General features: G+C 43.0%; 1 protein-coding gene across 4 annotated transcripts in view; it reads left to right on the forward strand.

Moving 5' to 3' along the window:
* Positions 1-3,269: 3,269 nt before the first annotated feature.
* TSEN2 (tRNA splicing endonuclease subunit 2) overlaps positions 3,270-14,925 on the forward strand; it is a 39,002-nt gene continuing 27,346 nt past the window's right edge. The window contains exons 1-3 of one of the 4 annotated variants that reach the window (XM_081822411.1): positions 3,270-3,676; positions 9,109-9,310; positions 10,583-10,664. In XM_081822411.1, the coding sequence (XP_081678537.1) occupies positions 9,122-9,310; positions 10,583-10,664 (271 nt within the window). In that variant the 5' untranslated portion in view covers positions 3,270-3,676; positions 9,109-9,121. Of the gene's footprint in view, positions 3,677-9,108; positions 9,311-10,582; positions 10,665-14,925 lie in introns of those variants that run through there. The other 3 variants (XM_081822420.1, XM_081822425.1, XM_081822429.1) reach the window with 3 other exon arrangements.

The following is a 14,925-nucleotide window of genomic DNA, read 5'->3' on the forward strand; positions in this document are numbered from 1 at the left end:
TTGCGGATGCTTGTGAGTCAACACGCGGAAGGTTTGTGGGGTCCCCGTATTTGTCTTTCTCTAGGGAAATTGGTGTCCAGGAAAGGCTGGGTGGTTGAAATTTGCTAAAATATCTCCATCTAGTGGGCTCGCTGAAATACTGCAGAGTTCGGCGCTGTCTGGGAAAAACAATGGGGCGACAGCTGGGGCCGCCCTGCCCTGCTCAGAAACGCCGGTGGCTCCCCATTGTCTGCGGGGTAAAGTCCAAATGCCAAGCCTGGAATTCGAGCGCCGGCACAGTCGGGCCCCGCCCTGCCTATCGGACCTTATCGTTGGCGGCGACCTCCCTCCCAGCCAGGCCCAGCTCCTCCCCGCCAGAACCTCAAACCCACACCTGCCTGGTACACGGGCCTGCCCTGTGCCCCAGCCCACTGTCTCCCTCCTCCTCGCCACTCTCCCGAAGCTAAACTTCCTTCCAGGCTCAGCTCAAAGGCCACCTCTTCCCGGAAGACCCTTCAACCCATCCTGACCTGACACCAACACTTGCTGTTAGTTATTTTTGTATTTCCATATTTAAAGCTGTGTTTTGTCAATGCACTGCCCTCCCGTGTCCAACATGATTGATTTAAATGATCGCCAGCCCTGCAGTCCTGTGGATCTGGATCCTTATCTGGCCTCCACTACTTCCCAGCTCTGAGAAGTTGGAGAAGAGAGGGAACTCAAAGGTGAAATAGAGGTGGGAGCACTTACGTCACAGGGCTGTGGTGAGAATTAAATAAAACTGGATGCAAAATGGCCAGCACATAAAAACAACCAATAAATCATCGGTAGATTGGTCCAATTACATATAGGACACGTAATTGAACTTGAATTTCAGATAAGTGATTTTATATCCCAAATATCCCAAATATTACATGGGGGTTCTGTGTAACATTTCACAGATAAATGATGTTAAGGATTATTGTTCATTTTGTTAGATGTGCTAATGATATTGGGGAGATATATATATGTATATATATATATACGCACACACACACAAATTGGCAGATTCTGCATTTGCAAATGCACCTACTAGCTAACATTTATTTGTCATGCCAAAATCAATATTCACAGCACTTATTCATTCACAGACATGCACATGCATAGAGTGGAGAAAAATTCGAGTCTCCCAGTACGCAAGTTCCCAGCTAAAGTCAACAGTCAACATACTCTTCCTATCCCAGGTCTCATACTATATAAACAAGTTTGCTTTTGGCGATTTCCTTAGTACCAAATTTTCCTCATTTTTGTGCTTTCTGTTGATTTCACTGCTTAAAATGGACACCAAGCAGAGTGAAGTGCTGTCTAGTGTTCCTAAGCCAACAAGGCTGTGATGTGACTTACAGAGAAAATACCTGTGTTAGATAAGCTTCGTTCAGGCATGAGTTACATTGCTATTGGCCGTGAGTTCAATGTTAATGAATCAACAGTAGATATTAAATACAGTGTCTTTAAACAGAAAGTAAGGTTATGTACTGATCAGTTGATAAAAATATTGTGGCCCGAGTCTGGCAGGAACCTAACCCTGTATTTCCCCATGAGCAATGGTTCAGTATTCACTGATTTGGTGTTCATGATGACTCTATAGAACTACTGGGAATAATGAGAATCAACTACATATCATATCATATACATGTATATATAAACATCAACTGTGCATATGCTATGAAAATATATAATATGCAATAAAATTTAAATATATATCAGAGATACATACTGAAATATTATGAGTGAAACTAAACAATGTCTAGAATTGTTTTAAAATATTCCAGAAGAGAGATAAAGGTATATATATGGAGAGTATAAAAGAAACAAGATAGCAAAGGTTGAAGATTGTGGAAGTGATGATTTATTAGAATATTCTCTCTACTTTTGTGTTTGAAAATGACCATAACAAAAGGTTTAAAAAAACAGATTGAGGAGAAAATCTTGGGGGAAGAATCTCTTACCCAGTAGCTTTCACTCCGGACACTGTGGAGACAGGGCTCCCAATGATGCCACCTGAGATCTCATTATGGATGAATCCCAAGCCCTTGAACGCAGAGTACCAGGCTGAGAGGTTCAGGAGACCTGGCTGTAGTCTCGGCCCCACCTCAGACTTGCTCTGCTACCTCTGGCAACTCACAGTGCCTCTGAACCTTTTTTCTTACCTGTTAAATAAGGAAATTGAATTGGACAACTTCTGGGTTCCCCTTCATTGTTAAAACCCTCTCATTCTAAAACCAGTATTTCCTAAATTGCTATGTTCTGGTATAATATTACAGCCTCCGGCGGGCTCTCTCTTCCCTGCCCCCATTCGTCCTGATGCCACTATTCTGTGAACCTTGCTGAAGTTCTCTTTTTTTTGCAACACTCTAACCAGGAAGCTATTCTAATTTTGATTTCTCTAAATCAAAGTCGAAACTCAAAGCCGAGCAGTTAAGGCCTGTGCAGGCAGACCATCCACTGAAGCCCTCTGGCTAAGAAGGACCAGGAAACAGGAACAACACAGGGTGCACCAGACGATTGCAGAAACAGAGGAAAGTCACCCAAGCCAGTCGAGGGAGGCAAGAGGAAGTCTCCTGGAGGAAGATGTAGGAGCTGAGGCCCCAGGGAGGAGGGGGGGCAGGAATTACAGCTGCAAACAGAAGGGAGAAGGATGTTCCAGGCCAAGGCAAGTGTGTGTGAAGCCCCGGAGACAAGAGAAGTTTGGAAAAGGGTCGGATTTCGAAGCCCAGCACACCAGCCCCATGAGTCCCTCGGGCATTATTTGCCACCCCTTCCTGTCACCACCTTCCCCACCGGCCCAGCATGTGTGGTATGTGTGCTGGGGACCCTGGGGCTCATATCTGGAAAAGTATATTTGGGACTCCCTACTAGACCTCCTTTAAAATAACCAGGTCAGGATTAACTTTTACACTTCCCCCACACCTTTTTGTTTTGCTCATCCGGCATAATTCTAACGACCCACTTTTCAATAGAGGAAACTGAGGCTCAAAATTCACTCAAGACCACCCAGCCGGGGAGGGGGACGGCGGGGATTCAAATGCAGTTCTGACTCCTGGCTATTTTGCCCTTCGTAATGCACAGGGCAGCCAGGGCACACAGGGGCTTTTAGTCAGGTGTCTGCGAGAGGGCGCTTCCTTACAGGTTCCGGGCATGCTGCAGCTTATACATCTACACTGAGAAAGCTGAGGTCAGCGTCAGGACTAAGCTTACAGACCCATTTTTTTCAGGACGAGGTCATACAATAAAATCTGGTCGCCTCAACTCTCCCACCCCCGCCCCGGGACAGACTCCAAGTCTTCATGCCTGGGTTAGAGTCTCGTTTCCACTACCTCCTAGCTATGTGACATCCGACAAGTAACTTAGGATCTCATATGTACAAGGAATCTTGTGAGGATTAAACGAAGTGGCATCTGTGCAGGAGGCTGTCCGTACAACTACGGGGAGGGCAGAAAGGAGAACTCGCTTACACCCGGTTCAGGGCCAGCAGTAGACACAGAAAACGCAACTTCAGGCCCTGCGCAGGCGCTCTCCGCAAAGACCCGGCAGGCGCTCCCGAGAACTCTGCGGCTGCGCATTCGCCCGGCTTTGCGGCCGCACTGCTTGACGGCGGCAGTGACCGCCCTCCGGCCGGCGTTGCCGGGGTAACGACGAGCGCGTGAGGCTGAGGAAGGTAAGGCGCCGGGGCGGGCAGTGCGAGGCGTCCCGTGGCGCTGAGCGTGGTGGCCGCGTGTCGCGGTGCGAGAGGAGACATCGCCTTCTCCGAAAGCTCTCAGGAGCGGGAGCAGAAAGGGCGTAGAGACTTTATCCCGGTTGCACAGCCACCCCAGAGTAGGCCGGGCAGGGGGAGCCAGGCTTCCTGGTTCCGCCGGAATTTGCTCCTCTCCCTTTCTCCGAGCATCTGTAGCCCTTTGCACTTCTCTTCGTTCTTTCCGATCAGGATGCCACGTTCTGTGCTGGGGGCTGGGGACGTCGATGTGTACCGGATACCGTCTCTGCCCGAGGGGAGCCTCAGCCGCTAGTGCGGTTGTTTCGGTGCGGGGGGGCACTCAAGGAAATCCACAGAGGGATGAGTTAAGACAGGGAGTTATGAATTTGGTGGGCCCTTAACACTTTCTGGCTTGTGTGCAATCATTTATTGCAGTTGCAGCCCCCGTCTGGCTAGCATTTTGCACATGACAGGCCCAGTACGAGGCTCCTTCGCCTTCGCACAGTTACCCACTTAATCCTCACAAACAGCCTTCAAAGGGTTATCGTTTGTTTATGTGGCCTGTGTCAGGTTCTAACTTGAAAGCTCCCCTGGGGCTGGATTGTTTGCCTTGTCCCTTTCATCCTTGCCTCCCTAAGCCCAGGAGGTACACCGCTGGAGCTTCAAACATTTTTTAATTGGGAGAAGGCGAGCTTTACTGGGTGGGAGGTTTTAACCAGATTTTGGCAAGGTGTTTCCAGGGGGTTGGAAAATTAAATGGAGTTACCTTCCTCATTTTTGTTTTGCTTTGTTTCGTTTGGAATAAACATTTACTGAATACCTAAACAGTGTTAGCTTGTCTGCTCAAGGGAAGAATAAGGAACAAGCGCTGCTTTTGATAGTAAAGTAAATGTACTTAATGCTCCTTGTGTCTGGAGTCAAGTATGCCCTGGTTTGGGAAAGGAAAAGCAACAATCCCTTACAGGTGCATAGCACTCAGTCCCTCTGAGTCCCTTTCCTGCTCTGAACAATGGGAACAGTAACAGTACTTACTTAGGGAGCTGTTGGGATTAAGTGAGTTTGAATAGTCTATCCTGTCACCAGTGGTTGGCAACTTTGGTTACATGTTGAAATCACCTGGGTCCCACCCCAGAATTTCTGATGTAATTGCAGGTAAGTTCTGAGAATTAGGAGTTTTAAGATTTCCCCAGGTGATTGTAAGGGCAACCAAGCTTGAGAGCCACTGTTGCATACCACCCCAAGTTAATTAATCTCTTTTCAGTTCTCATTCCCTGCTTAAGCGTCTGCACTGACTCCAAGTCTAAACCAGCCTTCATATTCCAAATCCCTTGACAATTGGCCCAGTCATTCCTATACATGTGTGTGTGCTTCAGACATCGGTCCTCTTTAAGGCCAGTCTTCTTACAGTGCTATGTCTTCATGCAGTGGGGCTTTGGGCAAATGACTGGCCCTCTCTAGGCCTCAGTTTCCTTGTCTTTGGAAGAGGATAGTAGTACCCATGTGTGTAGCATATGGTACAGTCCATGCCTGGAGTGTTGTACCTACCGATGATGATTACCTCTTCGAATTTTATTCACATTCCACATCTTATGTTATGCTGTTCTCCTATCATGGCACTAAAGAAACACATCTTAAATGCCTGTTAACAGATGTGGAGAACAGTGAATTCGGTCCTGTCTCCCCTGCTTTGCCTTTCAAGTTCAGCACAAGACAACTCCTTCAAAAAACCATGAAACTAGAGATCATTTGGTTTGTCCTATTGAATTTTTTAAATAACAGCTTTATTGAGAGACCACTCACATACCGTAAAACTCACCCTTGTAGGGCGCCTGGGTGGCTCAGTCGTTATGCGTCTGCCTCTGGCTCGGGTCATGATCCCAGGGTCCTGGGATCGAGCCCCACATCGGGCTCCCTGATCAGCGGGAAGCCTGCTTCTCCCTCCCCCACTCCCCCTGCTTGGGTTCCCTCTCTCGCTGTCTCTCTCTCTCTGTCAAATAAATAAATAAAATCTTAAAAAAAACAAAAAAACAACTCACCCTTGTAAAACGTACAATTCGGTGATTTTAGTATATTCACAGTTGGGCAGCCATCTGACCACCACTGCAATCCAGTTTTAAAACATTTTCATCACCCTCAAAATTAATCTGTACCTATTAGCAGTCGCTCTCCATTTCTCCCTTCCCTCAGCACCTGGCGATCACTAATCCACTTTGTGTCTGTATGCATTTGCTGTTGTGGACATTTCATATTAATGGTCTTATAAAATATGTGGTCTTTTGTGACTGCTTTCACTTAGGGTAATGCTTTCAAGCTTCATACACACTGTAGCATGTATCAGCACTTCGTTCCTTTATTGCTGGTAATCCATTATTTATGGATACACCACATTTTGTTAATCCATTCATCTGTTGATGGACATTTGGGTTGTTACCACTTTTTTTTTTTTTTTGGCTCTTATGAATCACTGTAAACATTCAGGTATAGATTTTTGCATGAACATGTTTTTAATTTTTTTATATCTGTACCAAGAAATGGAATTGCTGGGTCATATGGGTATTCTGTGTTTAACAATTGAGCGACTTCCAAACTCTTTTCCAGTCCTGTTCAATTTGAAGATGAAGAAACAGGGCTCAGAGAGCTTATGTGGGTTGTGCATGGTCACATAATAATAACAGCGGGTTTGCATATGTAGGAGGTCCATGAGCCAGATTCTTGAAGCCTTTTCTGCCACATGGGCAGAGGTAACACTAGATCACAGACTTGGAGGTTTTGTGGAAAACAGGGAATGTTTTGTGGCAGGAACCTTTTTGTCACACACACTTGCGTTGGAGTACAGAGTGCCTTCAAGTGTCCTAGCTCATTCTTGCTTTTTTTTTAAAAGAGTATAGCAGTAATCTGAGGGAAAATTCCAAACCAGGCAAATTAAAATATAACTTCAGTGTCACTTGTTCGAGAGAATTTAATTGGAAGTTCTTGAAGTTAGCCATTTAACATTTTCTCTTTTTTAAAAAATTCCAAATGTTAGCATATACAAGTTAAATACTAACCAGAAGTTAAGTTATAAAAGTGAAAAATCTCATTAAAGTCCAACTTTTTCCAGGAAATGCCTAGAAAGTTTCTCACTAGATTCCAACATCCTGCCTCCAAAAAGCCAACACAGCATTGTTTAAATTTTAGAATAAATTGCTGTTTCTTCTTCTTCTTCTTTTTTATTGCTGTTTCTTCTGTTGAATACCAAATGTGATCATTGGCTTGGATTAAGGGATAGGTCATCATTGGCTTGGATTAAGGGATAGGTCGGCAAGTGAAAATTTAGTTAAAATGCTCTTGGAAGAAAATCTAATTGTCCATTAACATGCGACATACATGGTTTTGTTGTGAATGCTTTACAGCAATGTGTGTGTGTGTGTGTGTGTGTGTAGAATCATGCTCAGTATGTAATTCCATTGAGGGATCTTATTTAAAAATTAAATTATTCTAGTGTTTTGCTGCTTAGCATACTTGGTTAATTCTATGAAGGTTCCAACTTGCTGATTCTTATTTTTCATAGTTATCTTTGTAATTGAGTTACCAATTTCTGTAACTCTCCCTTGGTCTGTGTTTTCCTTTGTCCTCATCTAATTCCTCAATTTCTTTGAGAGGGCGGATAAAGGTATCATCACACACTGGACAAGGCATTCAGTTTCTTTTTAATGGTCACAAACCCATAAAACCACTTACCTTCCACAGTTTCGGCCACCGTCACTGTCTGTTTCAGGCTTGGTTGCATCCATTGCCCAATGGATGCTCGTATTAAGTGCAGGAGGCATTATAATAAGCAGTCTTACTTTTTTCTCTGGATCCATGTAGATGAAACATGTGATAGTGCTCCACTGTATTTTCAAGCACCAGATCTGCTCTCCGCTTAAATCAAGCCAGGTCCAGGACGAAGGGAGCAGCAGGTTCAAGTCTCCCCTCTCATTCCAGGGCGTCTGTTGGGAGAGTGGAGTGCCTGGCCCAGACTCTTGCACTGTTTACATTTTCCCCCCTTGCATGTGGTTGAGTTAGTCCTAAGTTAGATATGTGTGCGTGGCTCTGTGTCTTTATCACACAGTGCACTCAACTTCATTTCCTTCCTTTAGCCATTATGGAATGCAGCCTGTTGTGTTACCTTCAATTTGCTTTCGTGTGTGTTATGTGCTTGTTTTGTCTCCTCAGATTGAGTATAAGGCCTGGAAGGGAGAGGTACTGACTTTGGCTTCCTTTACTTCCTCAGAATGCTGAGTGCACACTGGCTCAGGACTGAGACAAGGACAGTTTTGTCTAAGTAATTCCATAATTATCTGGAACCCTTTAGCTCCTAACCTTGAGAAATAGTGGGCCTTCAGACAAAGGGGGACAGATGCTGCCTGTGCTTGCAGCAGAACCCAGCGAGAAGAGTGTAACAGGCTTTGGAATTCAGCAGACCTGGGATCATCTGAATGGGCCTTTCACAGACACTCTCTGACCTGAACCTGTTTTCCTCATCTGTAAACCAGAGTTGGTAGTGCTCACCCCATAATAATAATTAAAGCAAATACACACATGATGCTCATTATGTACCTGGTACTCTTCTAGGTCCTTTATGGGGTCTTAACTCTAAGATAGAGTCTGTTTTTAATCCTTACTTTGCAAATGAGGAAACCAAAGCACTGAGAGATTAAGCAACTTTTGCCCCAAATCACACAGCTAGGACATAGTAAAGCCAATTCAGTCCTGGCCCTCTGGCTTTAGAGTTCCTGCTCTTTGCTACTCACATTTGGTGGAACATAACAGACCCTGAAATGATAACTGTTTCTGTCATTGTTGTTATTACCTATTAATTTACCTTAAAAATTAGAAGATGATTGACCTAATGTTTAGAATGTATTTTAAGGTCCTTTTTTGGAAAAAAAAATACTAGATTTAATTCTTTGAGAAACAGTGTCTCTTTTGGCTTTATCTTTATATCACCAGCACCTCTGATTATCACAAGGCCCTGGTAGGTACTCAGTAAATGTCTGTTGTCTGAGTGAAAGAATAGGAATAATCCTAATAAACAGGAATCCTATTGTGCTTGCTATCAGTAGACTTTTGCATGTTATGACTTTGGACATGCCGCTAGGCCTCAGTCTTGTCCACTATAATTAGAAATATTGCCACAGACTTCTTGGGCATGGTTTGGGGAATTGAGATATTTTAGGTGATTGGGATTTGTAGTGCTTGTACAAAATGTTCTCATTAGTTTTTCTTTTGGTCCACTCGTTTTAAATATTTTATTTTTCCCACAGATCGCAAAATTTTCTGAGCCTAGAGATAAATGCACCCCCATTTTTTATCAAATTGTTATGGATTGGCTATCTGTTTCTTTCTCCTTATTATACTCTTTTAAAAAACAGCTATCCTTGAGAAATGGCAGAAGCAGTTTTCCGTGCCCCAAAGCGGAAAAGAAGAGTGTATGAGAGTAATGAATCTCCACTGCCCATCCCTTTTGGTCAGGACTATGGGCCAAAGCAAGACTTCAAAGTGTTCACAGCAGAGATGATAAACAACAATGTAATTGTGAGGAATGCAGAAGATATGGAGCAGCTCTATGGGAAAGTAAGTGCTGGTGGCTTTGGCATGGCTACTTCTGAAAGAACTGAGCCAGCTGTCCTTTTTGCTTCCCCCCATCCACTCCAAAAAGCAAACCATCATTGACCCATATTCTTTCCTTGCCATTCAGTCCAGTGTAGGAGAGGAACTGCCCAATTTGAATCAGGTGCCCTGATGAGGAAGACTCCCCCACCATTGAACCCACGTTGCAACAATAAAGTAGGGTCAGTGCATTGGCCTTTCTTGTCTTTCAGTTATAAAAGCCATGCATGTTCATAAAAAATGTCAAGCAATTTACAGAAATGTAATGGGTAAAAAGTAAAAATTCCCCACTCCCATTCCATCTCCAGAGGTAAACACAGAGTGGCATATTGTTCTGGCTCATGGACAGATGAGGCTTAGGCATGTCCTTATCTGTGATCTCTTGTTTGGGGACCTCTTCTTAGATGAGGACAGGTTCTAGTTCTTGCTGTTTTCCGCCCATGATAGGTTCAGGTTGAGATTGGTAACTTGCTTGCTTTTTTTTTTTCTATCCATAGCCAGTTTATTACTGGAGGCATTTTTTTTTTTTAAAGTAATCTCTGCTCCCAGCGTGGGGCTCGAACTCACAACCCTGAGATCAAGAGTCACATGCTGTACCAACTGAGCCAGCCAGGTGCCCCAACTTGGGGGCATTTTTTAAATAGCTTTATTGAGGTATAATTTAGTGTCATAAAATTCACCCATTGTAAATGTGCAATTCAATGATTGTAGTAAATACACAGAGTTGTGCAACCACCATCACATTCCAGTTGTGGAGCATTCCCATCACTACAAAAAGTTCCCTTGTGCCATTGCAGTTAATTGCTGCTCCTACTCCCAGCCCATATCACCCACTGATGTACTTCCTCTCTAAATTGGGCCTTTCTAAACATTTTATGTAAAATAGATATGTTGTAGCCAGCTTCCCAAAGTGGGATACAGCAGGTGGCATTGATCCTGGTGAGATGGGGTCTAGGCCAAGGCCCTGCCTCTGCCTGTTCCATTGCCTTGAGCTTACCAAACCCAGACTGAAATCATTAGGTATAAGACACATAAGGTATACTGAAAACTTACTAGAACTCTTCATACAATCAGATATAATGCTAAGATCTTCATTAGTAATCATTAGGTAATCAGAGGGAAAATGTAAAGCTAAGGAAAATAGAATGAATCTCTTGTTAACTCAAATAGTTGTTTTCCCCCAGCTAAAAAAAATTGGTAACTAAACATGAACTTTGTTTTCTCTTTTCCTGGAAGGGTTATTTTGGAAAAGGTATCCTGTCTAGAAGCCGTCCAAACTTCACAATTTCAGATCCTAAGCTCATTGCTAAGTGGAAAGGTAAATTTGTGCCTCATTCAGTTAACTTTTGGCAAATTATTTTCTTTCATCTTTGATCTTTTTTTTTTTTTTAATCATTTCATGAGGCCAGCTTTATCCTAACACCAAAACCAAAAACATTCCCAATTCATCTTTGATCTTAAACTTCGGATTACATAGGAAAATTCTCTGGAGAAGACGTAACATGCACAGTGGCAATTTTACTGCTAAAATTAGCAACTAGAATAATTCTAATCAAGGTGAAAGGGTTTTGATGGTTGGTGAAAATGTGTTTTATCTAATTTCTGGAGTTATCAAAAGTGTTATTCAGGTTTTTCTGTTGTTAAACATTGACTAGCAGGGTACTATGCACTCGGAAGGTACTAGTAATTAAGTACCTTTTCACCTGTATGCAAAATGAGTTTTATATTTTTTATTTCTAGGATTAGAATTTACAGCAATAACCATAACATTAATGAATTTGTTAAAACATTAACTAATGTGTGTAGTTCTTACTTGCTTGACTTGCCTTCTTTAACTTAAAAATCTTTTACTTTGTTTGTCTAAAGAAGTCTCATGGTGATTACATAACCAATGCCAGCAGATGAGAACATAATGTAAGAAAAAATACAAATTAAACCTACACTAAGATACCATTTTAGCAATCAGATTAGCAAAAATCTGAAAGTTTGACAATATTCTCCTTGGGGAGGCCCAGAAAAATACCCTTCATGTATTGCTGGGGGGAATGTAGGTGGTACTACTGTTACAGGGGGGAATTTAGCAATGTCTGGTAAAATTATATATACATTTGCTTTTTCCGCCCCCAATCCTCCTCTCCCCCTAACCCCTGGCCACCTTAATATGTTTGCTGTATCTGTGAGGTTGCCCATCCTAGATATTTCATGTAAGTGGAATCATACCTTGTGAAGCCTTTTGTGTCTTCCACTCAGGATGTTTTCAAGGTTCATCCATGTTGTAGCATGGACCAGAACTTCATCCTGGGGCGCCTGGGTGGCTCAGTCGTTGGGCATCTGCCTTCGGCTCGGGTCGTGATCCCAGGGTCCTGGGATCAAGCCCCGCATCAGGCTCCCTGCTCAGCAGGAAGCCTGCTTCTCCCTCTCCCACTCCCCCTGCTTGTGTTCCCTCTCTCGCTGTCTCTCTCTCTGTCAAATAAATAAATAAAATCTTTAAAAGGAAAAACAAAAAACTTCATCCTGAATAATAATTCCATTTTGTTTATCCATTCATCCAAAGATGGACATTTGGGTTGTTCCCACTTTGGGGCTGTTATGAATAGTGCTGCTGTGAATGTTCATATACAAGTCTCTGTGTGAACATGTATTTTCATTTCTCCTAGATATCTTATAGATACAGATAGATATAGATATATCTATTCTGTTTTAATTTTTTTAGGAAATGCCAAACTATGTTCCACAACACCTGCCCCCTGTTACATTCCCACCAGCAGTGCACAAAGTTTCCAATTTTTCCACTTGCTGTTTTCTGGTTTTGGATTTGTTTGTTTGTTTGTTTTTTATGATAGCCATCTCTGTGAGTGTGAAGCGGTAAAAGTTTTTAATATTAATGAAGTCCAGTTTATCTGTTTTTTTCTTTCATTACCTATGGTTTTGGTGTCATATTTAGGAAACCTTGCCAAATCCAAACTGATGCAGATTTTCCCCTGTGTTTTCTTCTAAGAGTTTTACAGTTTCAGCTCTTAAATTTAGATCTCTGATCCACTTCGAGTTAATTTTCGTACGTGATGTAAAGTAGGGGTCAAGCTTCAGTGTTTTGCCCATGGATATCCAGTTGTACCAGTATAAGCATTTACTTTTAACCCAGCAATTCCGTTTCTAGGAATTTATCTGAAAGATACACTAGCAAAAATATGAGAAGAAGTCGCACAAGGCTATTCATCGCAACACTGTTTCTTATATTAAAGACTGGAAACAACCCAAATGTCCAGTATGAGGGGACTGGTCAACTACACTGTACTGCATTCACATAATAAAGTACCATGGAGCTGAGCTAAGAATGAGAGATCACTGGGATGTATTCCTAAGCGAAGAAAGCACAGAAAGGGGGTCTGCATAGTGTGCTGTGGTTTATCTGAAGGTGGGGGGATATAAATAGATTTTTGAAATTTAAGGAAGGATAAATCAAAGATTCTTTTTAATGCCTATGGGGGAGATACGGAACAGGATGGAGAAAGAGGTGAGACTTTATAGATTTGACTTTGGAACCTTGTAAATGTGTTACATGATTACAAAACAAAGTTAAATTTTAAAAAGTAATTAAAAAAAAAAAGCTGGGGCGCCTGGGTGGCTCAGTCGTTAAGCGTCTGCCTTCAGCTCAGGTCATGATCCCGGGGTCCTGGGATCGAGTCCCACGTTGGGCTCCCTGCTCGGCAAGAAGCCTGCTTCTCCCTCTCCTATTCCCCCTGCTTGTGTTCCTGCTCTCGCTATTTCTCTCTCTGTCAAATAAATAAATAAAATCTTAAAAAAAAAAAAAAAAAAAAGCTGAAGCTATGTATCAAGTTGGTGGTATAGCCACTGAGGAAAACTATTTTCAGTGACTGTAAAACGTGGTAACTTGAGGTTCAATCCTAATAGGATAGACTTTGTGTCAGTTATCTCTTGGCACAGTGTTGTTTAACCAGTGGCTTTCAGCAGCATCCAAATTGCTCACAAGTCTACAGGTTTGCTAGGTAGGTGTGCTGATCTTGGCTGGATGTGTTCATCCATCTGGTTAGTTATGGAGATCAGCTACCTGCTCTAATGGATTTAGTCCAATAACGGATCTAGCTGGACTTACTAGTGTCTGGTTGTCTGTTGGTTGGCTGTCAGCTGGTCTAGGATGGTCTCAACTGAGGTGAGGGGCAGGGGGCACCATGTGTGTCATCCCTTGGCAGGCTAGCCCAGGCATGTTCTCATGGTTATGGCAGAGGGTCACGAGCAAACCCCAGTGTGCCAGTGCTTTTCGGGCCTCTGCTCACAGCACGTTTGCTGTTATTCCAACCGGTCTAGAGTCAAGGTGTTTGGCAGGTGGAAGACCTGAAGAATTGGGGCCATCAGTGCAATTAACCTACCCTATACTCTAAAGAAAGGAAGAGTGGTGAAATAATCTTCACATTGCTTTCAGCAATTATTTTATAGGTGATAGCTTGGTACAACTGACTGTTGTATGTATATTGTGTGAAAAAGCAAATGATTAATTATGTTGGTATGGTTGAGAGCCAGGATTTTCACCTGAAACATCTATACCAGGAAGCAAGGAAGCTTATCAAGAACTGCTAGGCTTGTTTCAAAAGTGGCTCCCCAGACCAAAGAGGGAAACATTTGAGCATCAATGAGAATAATACTATAGCGGCCCCTGGGTGGCTCAGTTGGTTAAGCGTCCGACTCTTGATTTCTGTTCAGGTCATGATCTCAGGATCGTGAGATTGAACCCCACATCAGGCTCTGCGCTGAGCATGGAGCCTGCTTAAGATTCTCTCCCTCTCTCTCTTGCTAAAAAAACCAAGCAAAAAGGATCAATCCTACAGTTTGTTTTAAAATCCAGTCATTGGTAATAATGTCCCAAAAAATGCTTGAATCTTTTAATTTATGCTGGTACAATATGTACCTTCACCTGTGAAGGATTCACCATTTTGGAAATTAGTAAACATGAATTGGTTCTCAGGGTCACTGAGTAGTGAGGGATTTCTCTCTATGGAAGATTCCTGCTAATAAACAAGGAATAATGGGATGAGAATAGCACCATTTTGCATCCTCTAATAAAGCACTGATCGTCAGTGGTGTTGATGACATACAAAAAGACAACACATTTTTTGTCTTGTAAGAGAAACACACAGCACCACCCATGAAGTAGGCTGCCCAGAATACTGAGCCTGAATGTGATCAAGCCTCTAGTTCCACCAATTTACAGGAAACAGGGTAAAAGAATGTATTAAGCCAGTGCTGCTCAAAGTGACAAGTGTCACTGAAGTGTCACAAGATAAGTCCTTTGCACCAGAATGGAAATAGATCCCATACTATTTAGCTGTTTACCTGCGGCTTCCCTCTCCGTGAAAATCTGGCTATGAAAACAAGGTGAGCTGAACTAAGCAATGTGCTGAGTGAGACAGTTGCTTAAAGGTTGGTGCAGGCCCTTCTTGGACCATCCATGAGCAGTTCAAGGACAGCACGGTGCTTGTGACCTCCTTTGATGAGCACCATGTTTACAGCACAATAGGGACGTGATCCTCTGAGGCCAGACGGGGGGGGGGGGGGGGGGGGGG

Source organism: Leptonychotes weddellii, chromosome 1, assembly GCF_054177405.1.
Source record: "Leptonychotes weddellii isolate Sample4059 chromosome 1, ASM5417740v2, whole genome shotgun sequence".
Lineage (NCBI taxonomy): Eukaryota > Metazoa > Chordata > Mammalia > Carnivora > Phocidae > Leptonychotes > Leptonychotes weddellii.